This window comes from Pyxicephalus adspersus, chromosome Z (assembly GCF_032062135.1).
Source record: "Pyxicephalus adspersus chromosome Z, UCB_Pads_2.0, whole genome shotgun sequence".
Lineage (NCBI taxonomy): Eukaryota > Metazoa > Chordata > Amphibia > Anura > Pyxicephalidae > Pyxicephalus > Pyxicephalus adspersus.
The window spans coordinates 84,038,691-84,058,087 of record NC_092871.1 but is presented as its reverse complement, the minus strand read 5'-3'; the positions used below and the strand labels follow the sequence as shown (position 1 = coordinate 84,058,087).

Sequence of the window (19,397 nt, the reverse complement as noted above, 5' to 3'; positions counted from 1 at the left end):
ATATTATCCAGATCCCACCTCTGGTGGGAAGAAGTGACAGAGTTTGGTACATAATGTCCCAAATGGGATTCTGAGCCTCCATGGTTAACAGAACTAAAATACAACTAATGAAGGAGGCGCCGCCTTGAACAGTCAGGCAAGGGAGGGAGGGGCTGGATGATTCTGAATGTCCACCAACCAGGAATGGGTGGCTTCTGTCTGTCTTGTTGCAGATTCTAATGTACTTTGTTAGTAGCTAACAGTGTGAAATTAAAGTAAAACATTTTATGCCAGGAGAGGAGCCAGTACAGCTTTGAAAGACCAAAGGGAAGTATGGAGGATGGGCGTATTGAAGGATGGCCTGGGTTTTGAAAAAATAACTTAAGACTTACATAAGGCTTTTTAAATATTATGTCCCAAAAGTACCTTCCATACAGCACTAATCTAATATTAAACATCACTTTTTTAAGAATTTTATTTTTCCTTTCAATTATTTTTTACAAAGAGCATGCCAAACACCTTCAAATACCACATGGAATATAAAAGATAACACGTAAATCAATATAACGTATAAAACACAAAAACTGCTTTGGGCATTCAATTGTAGTCTACCACAGGTGGCTGCTTAAATCCTTTTTAACAAATCTTTCTTGAAATTTTATAGTCATTTGATACCAAACACCAGTTTAAAAGAGCTATTATATTGTTATGTTTTTTTGGGGAATGATCAATAAAACATTTATCAATTTTAACAGAAAACAGAATAAAAAAGAGAGAGAGATTCTAGATTTCCCAGGATAAAAGTAGGGATTTGCTTGTTTGCAGTTACAACAAAAAATGACTAATGATGGATTTCCCTCCTGTAAGCAATAAAATTCCTTGCACATAAAACCACTCTAAGAAAGCTTTTATTGTTGCTGTCATCATCATCATCAAATAAATGCTCTTATAAAGAGGATGTGGTATTTACTAATTTAACTCCTCACTTTACAATCTACAAGTTTGCTGCAAAATGTTAGGAGCTCTTCACTTCACAACTTTGTAAACCACTATGAACGTACATCAGTGGCAAACAAAAAATGTTGCCAAGGTCATATCAAACCCCAGCCCAATTTTTAAGCCAATCACTTTCTGATTGATGGGAATGCTGCAGTGGTGCGGACTGCATTTCCATCATTCAAAAAGTGGTTGGCAAGTAAGTTGGGCTGGGGTAGGAAATTGGGTAGTAGCTAGTGTTTGTCAGAGGCAATACTACATATCTAGGGTTTGCTATAATGTATTCATTGCAATGAGCATGGTGGACTTTAAAGAGTGGTCAAAACACCCATAATGAGCACCCATAAACGTCAGCCTTTGGAACTACAGCTGACCACAGTGCGGGCAGCATAGCCATCATTTATTGTTATCAATGGTATCAACCACATCAATTGTATAAATGCATCATACTCACTTTTACTCTCTCTCTCTCTCTCTCTCTCTCTCTCTCTCTATATATATATATATATATATATATATATATATGAAGCTGAGATCGCCTCTAAATCCCACCCCCATCTAAATGACCACTGGGTTAAAATGATCTAAAACCTACATTTTTAAACCTAAACCGCCCTATGTTTCAGAACTAAGTCTTATTCTTGTTTAGTTCAGGCAAGGTCCTTTTGTTCGTGTCCACATCACTGTCTGAGATGGTATCCTACCCTATCCAGCTGCAGGGGCCTTTTTGAATAAAGAAGAGGGCAAAGATGGAAAATAACGACATTGGCAACATAAGATGGGACTATATGGCACAAGCTTGCTGTCAGTTCTAGATCATCAGTAGCCTGCCCTGAAAGTGTTGCTGTCAAGAGATTATCCTAAAAAAAAAAAGGAATGCTTTGAAAGAACGGGTTTACTTTTGCTGTGTTGAGTGCAATACACGAAATAGAGGAAAGTGAGTAGGTTTTCCACACGAAAAGGTCTCTGCCAGGTGTCTTGGACAAAATCCAAAAGAATAAAAAAAAAACAAACCAACATGGTTTGGAGGTTTCAAGCAACCTCCTTCATCAAGATCAATGATATTGATGAAAATTGGACTGGAGTGATACCTCTAAAAGGTAAAAACGTTCAAAAATTAGGCTGATTTAGCCAGCTCAATTTTAAATATAATATACTGAAATGAAATAATATTTGTACACTCAACCATTGAGGCACCCCTTCCCTTTTATGTATATTAAATGAATGCTATATTCAGCTTATTTTATGAGATGGATTTTACTTAGCAGAGCTATAGAGATGTGCTTTGGCAGGTCCCTGTTATTTGTTTTTCTCTTCCATGGAGGACAGATATTTATTACTTCTCTGAATTGTGAATCAAGTAACACTTTCATAAGGTGTAAGCATTACACAATAACAAGTATTGAGTAACTAAGCTCAAATTTTAGAAACATGCTGCATATTTCCTCATTTGTAATACATGCAACTGATTAGTCAAAATATGAAAACCACTAGCAGGTGAAGATAATAACATTAATGATCTGGTTACAATTGCACCTGCTAAGAGTTGGGATATTTGACTCAGCAAACGGTCATTTTTCGAAGGTGATGTGTTGGAAACAGAAAAATGAAGAAGCATATGGGTCCTTGACCAAACTGCAAAGGTTAGATGACTGGGTTACAATATCAGGTCTTGAGGGGTGTTCTTGGGTATTATCTATCAAAAATGGTGCAAGGAAGGTCAACTGGTGAACTGGCAATAGAGTCATGAGTCCACAAGACTTACTGATACTCTCTCTGTAGCATAAGCTGAACTTCTCTAACATAAACCTAATACTGGTCATAAAAAAAGATATCAAAACACACAATGTATTACAGGTTGCTGAAAGAGGGTAATGAGTAGCAGACCAGTGAAGATAACTAAAGCTGACTCCTGTTCATTGCCAAAAGTATCTATAATGGGCATGTGAGCATCATAAATGGACTATGGAGCAATGGGAACAGATGGTCTGGTCTGATCAATGAAATTTTCCTTTACATCATGTGGATAGCCAGGTGTGTGAGCATTGTTGACCTGGAGAAGAGATAGCACCAGAATACTTTATGGGAAGAAGGCAGTATGACCTAAATGTTCTGCTACTAAAGCCTTGGTGTTGAATTCTACAGAACACCATCGGAGGTCTTGTAGTCCAGAACATGATGGACTACAGTTTTGGCATCATAAAGTGGACCTTCACAATATTGGGCAGGTGGTTTTGGCTGATCATCATGTTCAGATCACAATATTCCTTTTCCTTTACATGGCCTTCCTGGAATTCCTGAATACTCATTTGATTAAGTGGACACATTTTGCTTCAAGCTACCACTGAAGTAATATGACTTCAGTAAATAAATCCTCTGAAGTGAAATTAATGAATCGACCATTACTGTATTATTAAGGTTGTGGGAGAAAAATGCAGTAAAAAACAGAAAATAATGTAAAATATATCTAGAAATGATCCACATAGAAAACAGGCAAAAAACTTTTGTCATTCAATGACGCTATCTGTAGTGGCTACATAGCCCAGAACTCCCAATAACAAATGTAATTTTCAGTTACCTTCCTTGTAATAGAGCTATAATCCAAGCTAAAGAATGCTGTACATAGCTTCCTAGAAATATCACCATATTCAGCTTTTATTACTCCTCTGAGGAGCCATCAGCCCTGATGCAAGCACCAGGTTGGCTCTTAGAAGGAGTTTTGCAAATATCAAAATGCCCTGATAGGTCAGTCTGGAGGGGTGGGTGTTTCTAAACAGGGTGCAGTTACCGGAACACTGTTCCGGGTAATGCCCAAATGTAATACTGAGCCTCTGTGATTTAAAAAAATCCAGTGGTGAGCCAAGGAATGTTGGGTGGGATAAAAACAAGGTGGGATTGCTGTTGCACCTTCTATTGCTCATGGTGAGTAAAAGAAATCCTAATGGGAAAAAATACATTTGTAAGGGGGATATAAAAATCTTCACCCAAGTAACATTTTTTTTATCCTCCTTACAAATGTATTTTTTCATTTTAAGGTTTCTTTTAATAATTTTGTATTCCCAATTTATGTTTTTCCACTGATAGAGCATCCAAACTGCCTTTTCTGATTGAAATATTTGTCTTGGACCAATAAACGATATACCGCCTTCTCCCAATCAGTCCAATCCTCACATTGTACACAGTAAGTCAGTACTCAATCCAATGTGACTAACTGATAATCATAATAGGTTATTATGTCTGAAGTTATCATGTATACTAAAATGATTTATTATCATAGTTGTGGGGTCTCTTAATCCCCTGAGGAAGCCCATAGGGGCAAAACGCGTCGGGTTGGGACCTGCTACGTGACCCCTTGCTCCTACAAAAGTTTGTTAATCTTAATAACTACAAAGAACTATGTGAACAGATTGAATATTCCACACTTTTTCATGTTGATGTTGATGATGATGATGTTTTCCCTGAATGTACTAATTTTAATCTTACTTTGTAAGTTATAATAAAGGTACTATTGTTTTTTTTACATAACTACAAAATGATTCTTTAAAAAGCCTGCTTTTTTCCCTTCCCTTATCTTCTCTGCCTTTTAGTCTTTTAAACACACTAATGCATTTTTTTTTAGCATCTGATAAATGGAAAAAATACTGAGTAATCCTGACAGTATTTGTCCCTTTCTTGTGATCCTTATGACCGGGTGGCAACAATATAGCTTCCTAATGCTGTAGTAGCACAGAATAATCTGTTGATTTGAAGTCCAGAAATCATGTGTCCCCTGCATAATTCATATGTTATTTTAGGGAATCTGATTAGCCCTCTCAGTTCCCAGTGATTACAAAAAAATCAATCTGTGCTGTAAAATGAACAATTCAATAGTTTAGTAAAAAGTCAACACTACCTTTTGACCTGTACAGTATGACAATTAAAGTGTGCAAAAAATCCATTAAAACTTCAGAGCCATCCCATATCCTGTCACACTTTCCATGTTATCCTTCCTAGTTCCTAAACAAGGGGGAGGTCTGACACCAGTTTCAATAAAAAAATGGAGTGTTGTCAGCCTATGACGGAATATAGCTTTTCTGCAGATCAACAAGTATTGTTCTGTTCTTGTAGGGTATAAACATGGGGAAATGTGTCCTTTCCTTTTCTGGGGCTGCCACAGCAAAATATTAGTCGTTGTAGGGTCTCTTTTTTCCTAACATGTATTTTAAACTTGAGATAGATTTTTGCATATTACTTTTACTTTATATGGGATTTTCAGAATAGCATATTCAGTTATAAGTGGTAAGGAATATATATGTTATTTATATTAATGAAGTATGACTTGTATGTTAAATTTTACCCATGTATTCAATAATATATTCCATGTAAGAATCTCTGATGTTGGTGAATTGATGACCCATGTGCCTCCATTGTGTATGCATTCCCCACTTACGCAGATATTGTAACCTTGTATTTGAAAGGTCCAGAATTAGCTGGTGGTAGGGTTTTCTTGCAAGCTGGATCATTCAGGATATGTTTGATGTTAGTATTTGACAGTAATCCCTTTGATATGAAGCTTTGAATAATGACAATGATAACCTTCCTTAAGGTCAATGAACAGAATCTCTTAAAAGGCCAGATTATTTATTTAATTACCATTATCAGTGACACGCTGATTAATGAATTGGTATGGAGAAGGTCATGGAATCACACAAATATTTATGTTGCAGGGCTTACTTAGATCTAAATGAACTGAAACATCGCCTCAATGTGCCTGGATCAACACAGCTCAACATTTTTTTCGCAAATTCGTCAGAAGAGGAGCTGGCTGGGGTGGCCACGTGGCCTTGGGACAAAGAAGTTCTCACATATCTCGGTACGTTGTGCCTACAGTTTGCATTTTATTTTAAAGGATAAGTGTACTTACCTTTTTTGCCATTTCATTTACCTAAACAAACTCACCCTACCCCTCCCCAGGTGTACATTTACATTTATTATTATTGTTATTATATTTATAGATTGTATTTGTATAACGCCAAAATATTGCACAGCACTGTACGTTAAATAGGGGTTGCAAATGATAGACAGATACAGACAGTGATACAGGAGGAACAGGACCTGACCAGAAGAGCTTACAATCTAGGAGGGTGGGGGAAGTATCACACAATAGGAGGGGGATAGGAAGTGGTGGGAAGTAGTGAGGGTTTAGGAGACGGAAGAAGATGGGTAGGTGAGGTTGAAGCGTTGGGTTTTAGGATCTCTTTTAAAGGAGCAGAAAGTAGGAGCAAGCCGAATAGGACGAGAAAGACATTCCAGACAGTCAGGGGAGCTCTAGAAAAGTCTTGGAGCTAGACAAGTAACAGAGTTATGAGTGAGGAAGTCATTAGTAGGTCATTGGAGGAGTGAAAAGAGCAACTAGGGGTGTATTTTTTTATCAAGTGAGAATGGTAAGAACAAGAGCTGTGGGTGGATTTGTGTATCAGGTAGGTAGGTGGGACAAGAGATTTGTGTATCAGGTAGGTAGGTGGGACAAGAACTGTGGAGGGATTTGTGTATCAGGTAGGTAAGCGGAACAAGAGATGTGGAGAGATTTGTGTATCAGGTAGGTAGGTGGGACAAGAGCTGTAGAGGGATTTGAAGGCAAAGCACAGGAGCTTGAATTTGATTCTTTGGTGAAATGGAAGCCAATGAAGATAATTGCAAAATGAGGCAGCAGAAGAGGAGTGGTGGGAAGGATGGATAAGTCTGGCTTTAGCATTCATGATAGATTTTAGAATCTGGAACCATGGTTTCTGTTGTTGATTTGCATCCAGATCCCAGCAGCTCTTGTGCACTCGCCAAGCCTGTAGAAGGTCCCCCCATATTGTTTTATGGGCTCATAATCCAAGGTAAGAGACACTATGGTGGTGGCCCTATTTAAGTCTGTTGGAAGCAAAGAAGACAGAGCACTAAAGAATATTGGTTTTGAATATTAACAGAAACCTCAGCCACCATATCTAGGTAAATATTCACCATGGGAGGATGTCCTGATTGATTAAGTCACGGAAGCAAAAAAAAAAAATAAGGACATGTACAGTATGTATACTTGTACTTATTAAAGCATAAATACAACCTTTATGATAAAAAATAAATTATTTGGCCACATATGCCTATCTGATCTTTCTACAAACTGAAGCTATAATAAACAATACCTAACTTCCCCAGGTGATGGTTGTACAGACAGAATCCCATAGAGATAGGCTAGAACCAGAGATAACCAGTCTGAACTGCATTGTGTGTATGTGGGCATACCTGGTTAACCGTCAGGTGGGCTTTCTTGAATCAGGGGCTGGGACCATGCATATTGAGAGGCATATCGGGGATGCCTCCTGTAGTTTACCTCTGTATAAATAGAAGTCCTGTGCCTGAAGGCATGCAGATTAGCCTGCTTAGAGGAAATTTGAGGTTGCCAGCAGAGCTTTCAAAGGAATGTTGGAGAAATGAAAACAAAAGGTTGTATTTGCAAACTTACATGATTTGCATGAACACATGGGAAGAGCTAAGGTGTATTAAAAATGTGACTTGTACCATGCCAGTGCTTATCCTTATGCATGTTGGAACGACTTTATTTTCATAATCCACTAAGCAAATGAAAAAAAAATTGAGTGTAGTAATTAAATACTGAAAAATGTAACATTTATACTCCAGCCTAATTATATTTTATAGCAGCAACATTTTACATGGTATTTTACTGAGTTTATTGAACAAGTCATGTTGGTACATGTCCATCAGAGGAGCACACAATCTATTGCCCCTACCTTAGTCTCATGCCATTTTTCATGGGAAGAAATCCAGGAAATCATCAAGTACATTTTAAGAATGTTCATTGAAACTCAAGTGCCCAAAGTTAACCCATACAAACGTAGGAAGAACATATGATTGCCATTCGGATATCAACCTAACCAAGATGCGAACAAGGAGCATTATGTCACCTGTACTGTCATTTTAAACCAACATAGATGGTTATACATGTCGTGACATGAGAATTGTGAAGGGTAAAAGGTTATTTGCCAAAGCCATGGCAAAATGTTTGTGCCAAATTCAGGTGGTGCTCCAATGAACTGATGAAAAAATTGGCAAATTAGAAGAATAAAATGGATGGCTTGTGGGCTTGGATATTTTTTTGCAAGGAGCAGCATCAGCTCTTGCCATATTGTGCCCGTATGCCTTTTATTTTTACTCTCTATGGTGGACTTACTTTTGAGTTAGACCTCTGGCAATGCTGCCAGTTCATAATCCTTTTTAGGAAGGTCTTTAGGAAACCAGTGCCATAAATATATACACAATCACAGGCACATCAACACAGCCTTTGCAGTTTTCCTACACATAATTAGATGTTTATTATCTTTTTCAGGTGGTATTGTCATGAATCCTTCTTTTTTCGGAGTCCCTGGCCATACGCATACCATGATCCATGAAATTGGACACAGCCTGGGACTGTACCATGTCTTCCGTGGCATCTCAGAAATTTTATCCTGCAGCGATCCATGCATGGAGACAGATCCTTCCTATGAAACAGGAGATCTGTGCCGCGATACTAACCCATCCCCTAAGCATAAGAGTTGTGGAGATCCTGTGCCCGGACCCGGAAATGAAACGTGTGGCTTTCAAACATTTTTCAATACTCCGTATAATAACTACATGAGCTATGCAGGTAAAAAATTTGCTTAAAACGGCAAAAAATAAATGTGATTTGAATTTTAGTAATAGAAGCAAGGTACATTCAAGATGTTTTTGTATAAAAAGCAAATATAGTAAATTGTGTTAAAGTGTATGCGATAACCATACTTTCACAGTCAAGTACAAATATGCCATTTGATTTCAAGTCGACTTGAAAGTAGATCTTTCTACCATTGTTTCTGATGGCGGTACCTGCTGGTGCCATAGCATGCTGCCAGGGTTTTTGCATAGGAAGATGGAACCCACCCAATGGCACGTCCCAAGGAGATACATTTACTTGTTACAAGGAAATGTAGGAGGCAAAGGATAACTCTACTGTGAAACAGCACTGATGACTCAATACAGACAGTTTTCTTAGACAAATATTTATATTTTTTTGATTATTTATTGCAAGCTTTATGGTAGTTTAACTTGCAGAGTCTGCAAGTCAATCTGTCATATGAACAACCTTAGTTTTCCCTTGTGGGACAGTTTTGGAGACTGGGTGAGAATAGTAGCATTTAACATTTTTTAAAGTTTTAACAAGTTCCTGTGAGCCCAGGGTGTCATGGTTCCACCAACTGCCCTGGCTTTACAACAGAATACCGCAGGGAACAGCACAATATTAATCCATGGTACCACTCTCTGCAACATTAAGTATTTTTTTTCTTTCAGAAGACCCATGATGTAGCCAGACCCATCCACCCACTCTACCTGAGTGGGATTGGCAAACTTGTAGAAAGGGACCTGAAACCTCAATTAAGCTTTAATTGCTAGTAATCGCTTCAAATAAGCAACAATGGGGTGTAGCATTACAAGCAATTATTCTTTAATGCAAGCACAATTCTTCATTCACCTCTACATGCAATTGCATGTTAGAGTCTGCATTATAAACCTTGCTAACCATAGGTTGCATAATAAAGTATTGTGACTAATGTATTCGGTTCACAAATAATTTGGAATATTCTGAATTCATTGGGAACCTTAAAAGGGTTCAATGTAGCTAGAAGTAATTAGTCCCATTCATCTGGATTGGTTTGTAATGTTGGTGATATTTTCACTCTCATCCAAGTACCTTGCTCACTTATGATATTCCATCCAGCTGAATGTGACTTACCTTTACCAGGTATGTTCACCTTGGATCTTCACATTGGATCGGCAGCTATGCAGGTACCATTGGACTGGTGGTCAATCAGGCACCCTCCAGGAAGACCAAAGCAAAACCTTAAAGAACCCTGGGGTTGTCCACTAGGCAATCATGCTCGTTTTTTTTTCTTCCCTGCTGCAGATTGCCTGTCTGTTTATACTCCATTATCAACTGATGTGGGAGCTTAGATGGGGATGATGTCAAAGATACCCCTCCATAGAGTGGTCACAAACTCCCAATACACAAAACCCTGTTCCGTTGGGTAGAGTTCAGGCAGTTCGTTGGGTACCAATGGAGTTTTGCTGGGTGAATTTACATACCTAATGAAGAGGGGTTTGTGAAGCCATATATAAAAGGCACAGGAACTTCCGGTATCATTTCAAAAGCAGTATCTTCATTCATTAGGCTGGCTTGTGTGCACTAGACTCTTCTTGCTGGGTAGCCAGTTTCGAAACTCAAACCACAGAAAGAGCGCCAGACCACAAAGGTTGAAACAACTTTAATAGCTCTTACTAGAATCACATAAAACAACTCATTTCGGGGGTCAACAAACTTCTACTTCATAGGACATATGCCAAATAAAGATGTTTAAAGGGCGCCATAGGAAAACCACTAATAAATTCTAAAAAAATCTTACTCCATTGTAGAAAGAGTAAAGTTTACATGAGCAAAGTAAAAGTGTCTCTTTATTATGCTCTAGTAAAACCATAGTTGGTATAGCCATAAGCAAAGATATGGAAAATAATTAAATATTTCCAGATAGTTTATTTGGAATTTACCATGGATGTAAAACCAAAACTTACCGAATAGTTGTTGGTGCCTAGAACCAGATTTTTTGGTAAAAAAAAATTGCAGATTTGAATAAATTAAACTTTTTCATGTTTCATCAACATAAAAGAGAATATATAAGTCTTTAATTATTAGGTTTAGATAAGTGAATCCTATAGTGTAGTATGATTTTTTTTTCTCAGCCAATGGCACTGTTGTACTTTATGCAAGCTATTAAAATCTTTAAGTGCGGCTATCCTTGGCAAGTACGTATGGCTTTTTACAAGACACTCCTATAAAGGCCATCAATTATTGAGGACATTCTGGAATGTAGCCTTAAAGCTAATGACAAAAATATTTAACATCAATAGGGAAGTCGCAATCTTGGTTAATGAGTTTGTGCATGTTCCTGTTAGGTTTAGTACAGCTATTTTACTATATGGACTTAGATGTTATAGCTAATTAAATGAATGTTTAATGTTGGGTCCTTTAGAAAATGCTTGACATTGTTCAGGAGCATTAATAGGTAACTCTTATGACAATGCATTTTGCTTGGATGTCCCAATGTGAAGTTAAAGCTGAACTCCAGGCAAACTTAAAAATGCACAGATAACAAATCCATAGAGGAAAAGATTTTCTAAAGGAGATTTTGAAAGGCAAATGAGTTTATCTCTCCATCATTCTGCTCTCTATCTGCTCTGCAGTACAAAGGCTCGGGATGTATTTCTTCAACTGTTCCAATATCAAATCAGTTTTGGATTCTTACACAATTTTAATTCAATTTCAAATTTTTCAATAATTTGGGTATTTTATATCTGCTTGGAGCTCAGCTTTAATTGCTCAAAGAAAAAAAAAGTGGGAAGTAACACAATGCTACATTGACTGCGAGATCTAATGCTAAGATTTATGTTCTGTGGAAGCCTTTGTAAATTATCACAAACCTTGATATGACCTCTAATTTCACAGGTTAGCCCTGTTCCCTGACAGGAGCTTGTACAAGGTTTGTTTTTTTTTACTTTCCCTGTAAAAAATGATGACTGAACAAACTCATTCACAGATCATTAACTCTAAATATTACTTAAAAATAAGCAGGCTTTTTTTTCCTTTTTACATTAAGGTACTCAAGCCAGATTGTCCCATAACAATGCATATACCCTTCTCATGGTTTTCCTTTCAGATGATGACTGCACTGATTCCTTCACTCCCAATCAAGTTGCCAGAATGCACTGCTACCTAGACCTAGTATACCAAGGCTGGCAGCCCTTCTCCAAACCTCCACCGGTAGTAATTGCTCCACAGATTATTGAGCACACCTATACCTCAGTCACCCTGGAGTGGTTTCCACCAATTGATGGACACATCTTTGAAAGGTGAACATTGATGAGAAGTTATTGCATGCATTTTTTTAATCCAGTGTTTTCCAAGACAATTAGCTCTTGACAACATTATTTAGTAAAACCCTGGGAAAAGTTTGAATTTATTTACCCTGCCTAGTCCATAACTTTTCTGTTTAGTTGGACCTCCCTCTATGAAGCAAGTCTACCTGGCAGCCATAACATAATGCTTTGCCTGGAGATCTAGAACTACTGACGAGTGTTGGGTTACTGTTTAATTATCATGTATGTGTCCTTATTATGTCTAAATGTTTTATTTCATATTTAAGGTATGTCTAGACCCGTGTTTCTCAACCAGGGTTCTTCCAGAAGTTGCTTGGGGTTCCTTGAATAAAGAGCAATTTGCACCTCTCAGGTCAGTGTGATACCAATGATCTTTTTGGCTAAAGGGTGGCATTCTTCCCAATGACCATCAATGTAAGAAAAATTTTTACCATCGACCACCACACTTATATACTATATGAGCTATGAATGTATTTATTAGAACAAGGGTTCCCTTAGGACCTGAAAATTATTTCAAGGGTTCCCTATGGTAAAAAGATCAAGAAACACTGGTATACTCAATACTTTTTTAGTATTTTTAGTTAGGTCAGCCTTTCTTAACCTTTTTGAACTTGTCAAACCAGTGAAATTGGTTCATGGCCCCTGCCAAAATTTATGATATACCCGATTCATGGTACCTTAACCTAGGGGTCAATGGGAAGAATCCCTCAAACATGGTTGGACATTAAGAAGAATGCCATCCACACAGTTAGTCAAAAAGATCAATGGTGTCACTTATACTGACCTGTGAGGCACAAACTGCTCATTGCACAGAGAACCTATAAAAACCCCATGGAGGAACTGTGGTTGAGAAACACTGGTTAAAACTATGGATTTGACCAAGTTTTATTGCTATGATTAGGAGAAGCTGTTGGAAAATATTGTATCAAATCTCTTTTTCCATAAGGCCTGGAGCCAAAATCTGAAGCCTCCAAGATTTATGGCCCTAGATTTTCTCATATCTTGTCCTGAGTCACAGAGTCTAGGAACAATATTCATAAGGTTCAATACAAACCAATATGTTTTTTGGATTAAAAACAACCACAAACACCTTCATGGACATTGATTCCTAATAAAATTTGTTCGTGGACTCTACCAAATCTTGGCCCCATCTAGAACATTTAACCACTATTTTGTTGCAGGTAAACTTTGTCACTAAAGTGAAAGTAAGGTAAACCCTACATTTAGGGTTGTCATGAGAGCTAGAGGGGAAGAACAAAGTTTGGGACAGGAAAGAGAAGAAAGATCTCCCCAGCAGGACACAGGCAGCAAACAAAATTAAGATAGTGGTTTTAACTTTTCCCTACACTATCCAATACTAAAAATACCCAACTCCAACTTCAGTTAGGTTTGGGTAATGTTAGAAAGGATCACAACCTCTGCTGTCTTTAGGCCAATTTGGAAGAATTTTACCCCCCCCCCCCTTCAATTTGTTTTATGGCTGTCAGATAGAAAAGGGAAGTCATGGAAAATCTTTCTATTAAGCTGATTGTTGTGAGACAGGAGACATGCTCCTAACATGGTATATTTTTAATGAAACTCAATCAAAACGAAAAGCAAGGGCCAGTTTTCCCCCAATAGGTATACAGTGGTATAGAAGAAGAGACATGCTGGGCTGCTTGGTAGGTTGCAATGTGGAAACTGGTAGGTGTTCTTTTAGTCCCAGGGAACCTCTTTAAAGCGATTTTTGTGGAATTGTTAAAATGAATTGATCAATCAGAGCTTAGCATTTACCAATGTATGTTTTTATAACCCTGACGAAGAGAGAAATTATAGATTCTGAAACATGTTGGCTTACATTACAGTAGTCTGGGAATTCAATCAAGCTGGGCCTAAAATGTGTCTAAACCCTAACTTTGAACTTCCAGTATTTACTCCCCGTTGGACTTTTTACAATTGTACCAAAAAATACATGATGATTTTCCCAAAATTCAAGTGAGCCTTTGCTCTAGGCAGCGGTATCACATGCAGTGTTTTCAGACCTGTTCAGTTCACTTCCGTAGACTACAGAACATTTACACCTATGCTCCTCCAATTTTGGACAGAATACTGGCAGAAACACTAGGTGAAAAAAAGAAAACAAATGCAGCCACCACAACTAAATACTGGTAAGCTGTAATAAATTATTTTGTGTTCTTGGGTTTATATACACTTTAATGAAAAACAATTTCTTACATGATGTCAAACACGGGTTTGTGCTGCAGTGCCTTGCCAAGATTATTCTGCAAAATGCTGTCCCTACTCTAAATTTGGACCTACATCATATAGCAACAAACCAGAAAACAGCAGCCATTCAAATTAGTTTATAGCTAACAGAGGAAAGTTGGGTGGGGCAGTTTGCTAAACATTAGAAAAAAATCCCTAGCACGAATGTTGAACAATGACTACTTGTTAAAAGTAAAAATAAAAAAAAAATATTATTAAAAAAAGAATAGACACAACTATATTTCAGTTTCCTTCCTTTCTGTTTTCTTGCCTGTGTAAATAAAGTTCACAACTTGTATTATATCCATTTTTTTTCATATTGGAGGTGACCTTTTATATGTACAATTGTTATGTGTTGCACATGAGTTTTTTAAAGTCTGTTTCTTGAGATTAGGCATTGGAAAATTAGGCCCCTAGACGAATATGTGGGGGCTGTAGATGCACAGCATTCCGGCTCCTTCTGCAGTTTAATCAAATGGCAATTGCCCAGTTTGTCCTTCATTAAAACCTGCCCTGCTAAACTCATTGGGGACTAGTGGTGATCTAAAGATAGGATGATATGACTGCCAGGAGACAGCTATGGGGACCATGGCTATGATGAGCTCTGTTTGCATTTTGGTATTTATGCAGCCAGAATATTTAATCTTGGGATTTACTATAGAGCAGAGTTTCTTATCCAGGGTTCCATGGAACCCTAGGGTTCCTCCAGGGGTTGCTAGGGGTTCATGGAGCAATGAGCAATTTGTGCCGCTCAGGTCATTTACCACTTACACCAATGTATTTTGGTTATCTGTAAGGCTGACATTCTTCCCACACACCACCACACTAATGTACTGTTGGCTGTGGGTATAGTAATTATACCAGGGTTTATCTTAAGCCATGGAAGTGGTTCCCCCATAACAAAAATATTGAGATACACAATTGGAGATCAGGATTCTGTGAGTCTTCCTTTCCCACCCTGCTATTACTAAAGGGCCACACCAACTGTTTAGATACCTTGAGGGCCAGGTTATCAGACAGAATACATGTTCCCATTAGCCAAGAATTTCTGGTGGGTCTGGTTTGGCCACCATTGTCTTCTAAGGTTTTATACTACAACCTTTCCATATTTTGTGAATTATATTAGTAGTAATGCCTTTATAGGAAGAAAGCTAACATGAAATTGGCACTGGTCTGCCAAAATAACTGGGGTCATTTCACTAAGCTACAGGATTTTTGTACTTTGTGCCTTATGCTGTGTTTTCATATACATTACAAATGAATGAGTATTGTTGTTTATTTCAATTCTCATGAAACCTTATATTAGCTCTGCAATAAATTCTACCCCCATTAGACATGTCATAGATCAGTTATTGCCAGTACAAGTCTGGCAGCACTTTAGGGTGTGACAGTGCACTAAACAATTCAAGTGAATAGTAATTTACATAAAAAATACTAGTATTCATTACATTTCTTTTGGTGAAGCCTTTGTATTGACTTCATATTTTTCAAAAATAAAGTGCCTGTAAAAGTTAATGCTTACCTGTCCCACTGCCCACCAATGAGGAGCTTCCTGAAGAGTCTTCTTCTTTCTGTCTTTTCCAAGATGCCTGCTCCCCTTGTTGCATTATAATTTTGGTGACCGAAAACACACAGCGGTGATGTAGGAGACAATAGAATGAACAATGGTGTTCATTGGGGAGCAGGCATCTGTAAGTGAAGACTCTTAGGCAGCAGTATAGAGTAAAGTTCTGTGTTTGGATAGCAGGATAGAGGAGCAGTAAAGATAGAGGGTGGTATTCTAATATAAAAAAGGCTAAAAAAATACTGCAATGTGTATACTTGTTGTGAAATAATCTCTTTGGGATGCCTATAAATAATATTTAAATAATTATTTAGAAAGTAATAGAATAATTTTAATGGATAAAAAAACCCGAAAAAAGAAACTAATAGAGCCACCACATCTACAGACTGGTAAACTACAACATAGTACAATTTCCTTCTTGAGTACATTTGTTGAAAAATACCAGGTTTAAAAATACAAAATGAGCAATAAGGAGTCATTTTTACCATAGTAATCTATGTAAAAAAAACGTTTTTAGTACACCTAAAAAAAAAGAAAAAAAATTAGGGATGTGATTATTTTAATAATAAGATAAGTGTTATTTCTTCTCTTGTTAGAGATTTTGGATCTGCCTGCCATTTGTGTGTTGAGAAAAGGATCCTGGTTCAGTATGCGTCCAATGCATCTTCACCAGTGCCATGTAGCCCATCTGGGCATTGGAGTCCAAGGGAAGCTGAAGGTAAGAAGAGAGGATAAGTGAGCACCAGATTATTAATTCAACATGCAAATGTTGGCTAAGGTTTATTGACACCTGACAATCACCCTTATATGAGGTTGTTGGACATTTCAATCCAGAACCATGAGTGTTGATATGGAGACACTGGACAGACAATCAAGGAGATTGTAAATGTTCTGTGGGAATTAGTGATCATTTACCCAAATTTGTGAGGTCAGATACTGATGTTGGACAAAAAGACCCAAATTAATTTATCCCAAAGGTCAGGATGAGGTCAGGGATGAGCCTTGGCCTCAATCAAAGTTAGGATGATGTCAGGGATTTGTGAAGGAGACTTCAGAAGCTCACCCAACCCATCAGACCATGTCTTTGGTTTACACTTTAAAGGATACATTTTCTGTACCCTTTACTGAAAATGCCTGACCCATAACTTGATAGATCCAGAAATTCAATCTTGGCATACTCGGTCACACAGTTCCTGCAATATCTTGAGTTGAGTTTATAGCTATGATAGCTTTTTAGCTTACATAAGCATACGTTAGGGGCTCCTAAAATCCTCAAGTCATACATGTCAAGTTCAGTTACCTCATTTATTAATGCTTGATAAAGAAGGTTTTGCTGCATTAAGGGCTTATTTTAGGCAGACACAGAGACTCTCAATGAATCCAAAACAGAGCCAAAGATTTGCTTGATACATCACTAACAGCCCTGAAGAAGCATGAACATAAAGCTCTCCAAAACATAATTTTGTAAAATTTAACCGATCATTATTAACCAAACCTTGCATGTGTATGACTCAAGGTGGACCTTATCGCACACTCAGAGAAGACACCAATCAGAAGATCGAGCACCTTGCTTGGTTTCTTGGTGGTTAGCTGCTCAGAACCCCAAAAAGGTCCCCCCTAATTGCATTTCAAAAAGCTGAAAACCCTGAGATGTCTGCTCCTATGATTTTGTAGCATGTTGGAGTTTTTCTCATGACATAAGAAGAACTTTCCACAATCACCTAGGTTGACACTTTGGTGGTACATTAGGTTTTTGTACGTTTCCTAGGATTATAAAAAAAACATGTTCTTGTGCAGTTTATGACCTTCTTCAATTTTAGTATATTTTTTTTATTATTCACTAGTTTCTTACAATAGTTGAGTGTCTGTTTTCCAGGAACCCACATTCTCCAAAGTTTATGTTTATGATTTTCTTTGAACAGTTATGTTTTCCCAGATTTTGTCTGTAGCACCATCTGCTGGTGATAATACTGTTTATGTTACCCATAAACACATAATCAACACTTCCGGAATAGACTGAATTTAAATGATTTGGGTGACAGTTGGATACTTCTTTGGTTATTTAATTTTATAAAACCTGCTACAGGTGTGTAAGGTGTGTTTTTTTTTCAGCTCTCCAAAACATACACTAACAAGCATGCTCTTGCAATGTATGCAAACATGCTGATGTATAAGTTAAAGGCCTGGCATTATTTACTTCAGTTTTTCATACTTGGCTCTAACCAAGGAAATGTCAGGGCAAATGCCAAAAGTATTAGCCTTTTACCCTTTAATATAGGATTTGGCATGACATGGTTTTCAGGATCTTTCTAGGATCCTAAAAGACCTCTGGCATCCTTGAGCACCTAGCCTAAGGCATTGTGGAAACTGTAGCCAGGGTTGGCTCCAGTCAATTTTCTTCTGGTGCTAAGACCTTGACCCGCAATGCCATGTGGGGTACAAAAAGGAGTTTTTACCCCAGCTTAATTGAGTTTGGTATATCTAGCGTCTGAGCCCGTTCATACACACTACACCCGTTTTCATGCAAAGAGTGAAGTGTATTGATTGATTATTTTATACATAAGCCATCTAATACATATAAACAAATAATATTTTTTTCTGTTCTGTTAACATTTTACAAGACAAACTATTAGTACATACTATACATAGTAAGTTTCAACAAAAGGTTATTAACATAACCGTATAACCTTTCAAATGACCATGTCGTAACGCACAGTAATCCGGCGCGTTTCGCCACGTGGGGCTTCCTCATAGATAGATATTAGTGCGCGCTTAACGGTCTATAAGTATAGAGATGTAACATGTTAGGGATATATAACATAATAAAATCTAAACCATAATATAGACATTCTGAAAAAAATAAATCAAATCAAAATTAAACATTGTCATAAGTGGTTCATATGTATATAAACATAGTGTTCAGGACAATAGCAAAATGCTTAACAATAATTGTAATGCAAATACTTTATTTTTTAAATTTATATTTTTAAATTTAACTAGTGTTGATATACATCTGGGTGAGTTTAAGGTTAGTAATTCAAACAATATTTTCAGATTATAAATCTATACAATGGAAAATATACATATTTTATTTATGTACCCATAGTTAGGAACATACTCCCATAGGGAAGTGTAAATGTGGAGTCACTGCTGGTGATATTGCTAAATGTAAATCATAAGGTGTGATTAGGTATAATGGTATAGAAAGAGGGGTCAGATTTAATATGTAAAGATTGGTATATATATACATATCCAATATTGAATATAGCAGTTTGAGCTTTTACAAAAATATTTAAGTGCTTTTCAGAACATCTGTTTAAAAGGTATAGGTATGTGTGCTAAGTCATGTGGAAAGTGATCTTTACATCCATCAGCAAATGTTGAAAGGAGTAGGTGGGATAGGAGGTGTCTTCCTTAAGAATGTAGGTTTGAAGGGTCAATTGCAGAGATCAGAATGAGTAAGATGTGACCATACTTTTCTATAAACAGTAGAGGATATGGGTTGTAAGTGTAGTATATACATATATATGAATTGAATTGCTGGATAAGTAGGGGATTGTTACAACTCAATAGAATGGGTTTACCATTCTTGACCGCTAAGCACGCACTAATATCTATCCCTGAGTAA

General features: G+C 37.3%; 1 protein-coding gene across 1 annotated transcript in view; it reads left to right on the top strand.

The window, feature by feature from the left end:
- The window catches only part of PAPPA (pappalysin 1), a 146,955-nt gene that overhangs the window by 49,410 nt on the left and 78,148 nt on the right, over nt 1-19,397 (top strand). Inside the window, exons 3-6 of the mRNA XM_072430152.1 lie at nt 5,682-5,827; nt 8,345-8,644; nt 11,742-11,934; nt 16,366-16,487. Of these exons, the coding sequence (XP_072286253.1) occupies nt 5,682-5,827; nt 8,345-8,644; nt 11,742-11,934; nt 16,366-16,487 (761 nt within the window). The remainder of the gene's footprint in view (nt 1-5,681; nt 5,828-8,344; nt 8,645-11,741; nt 11,935-16,365; nt 16,488-19,397) is intronic.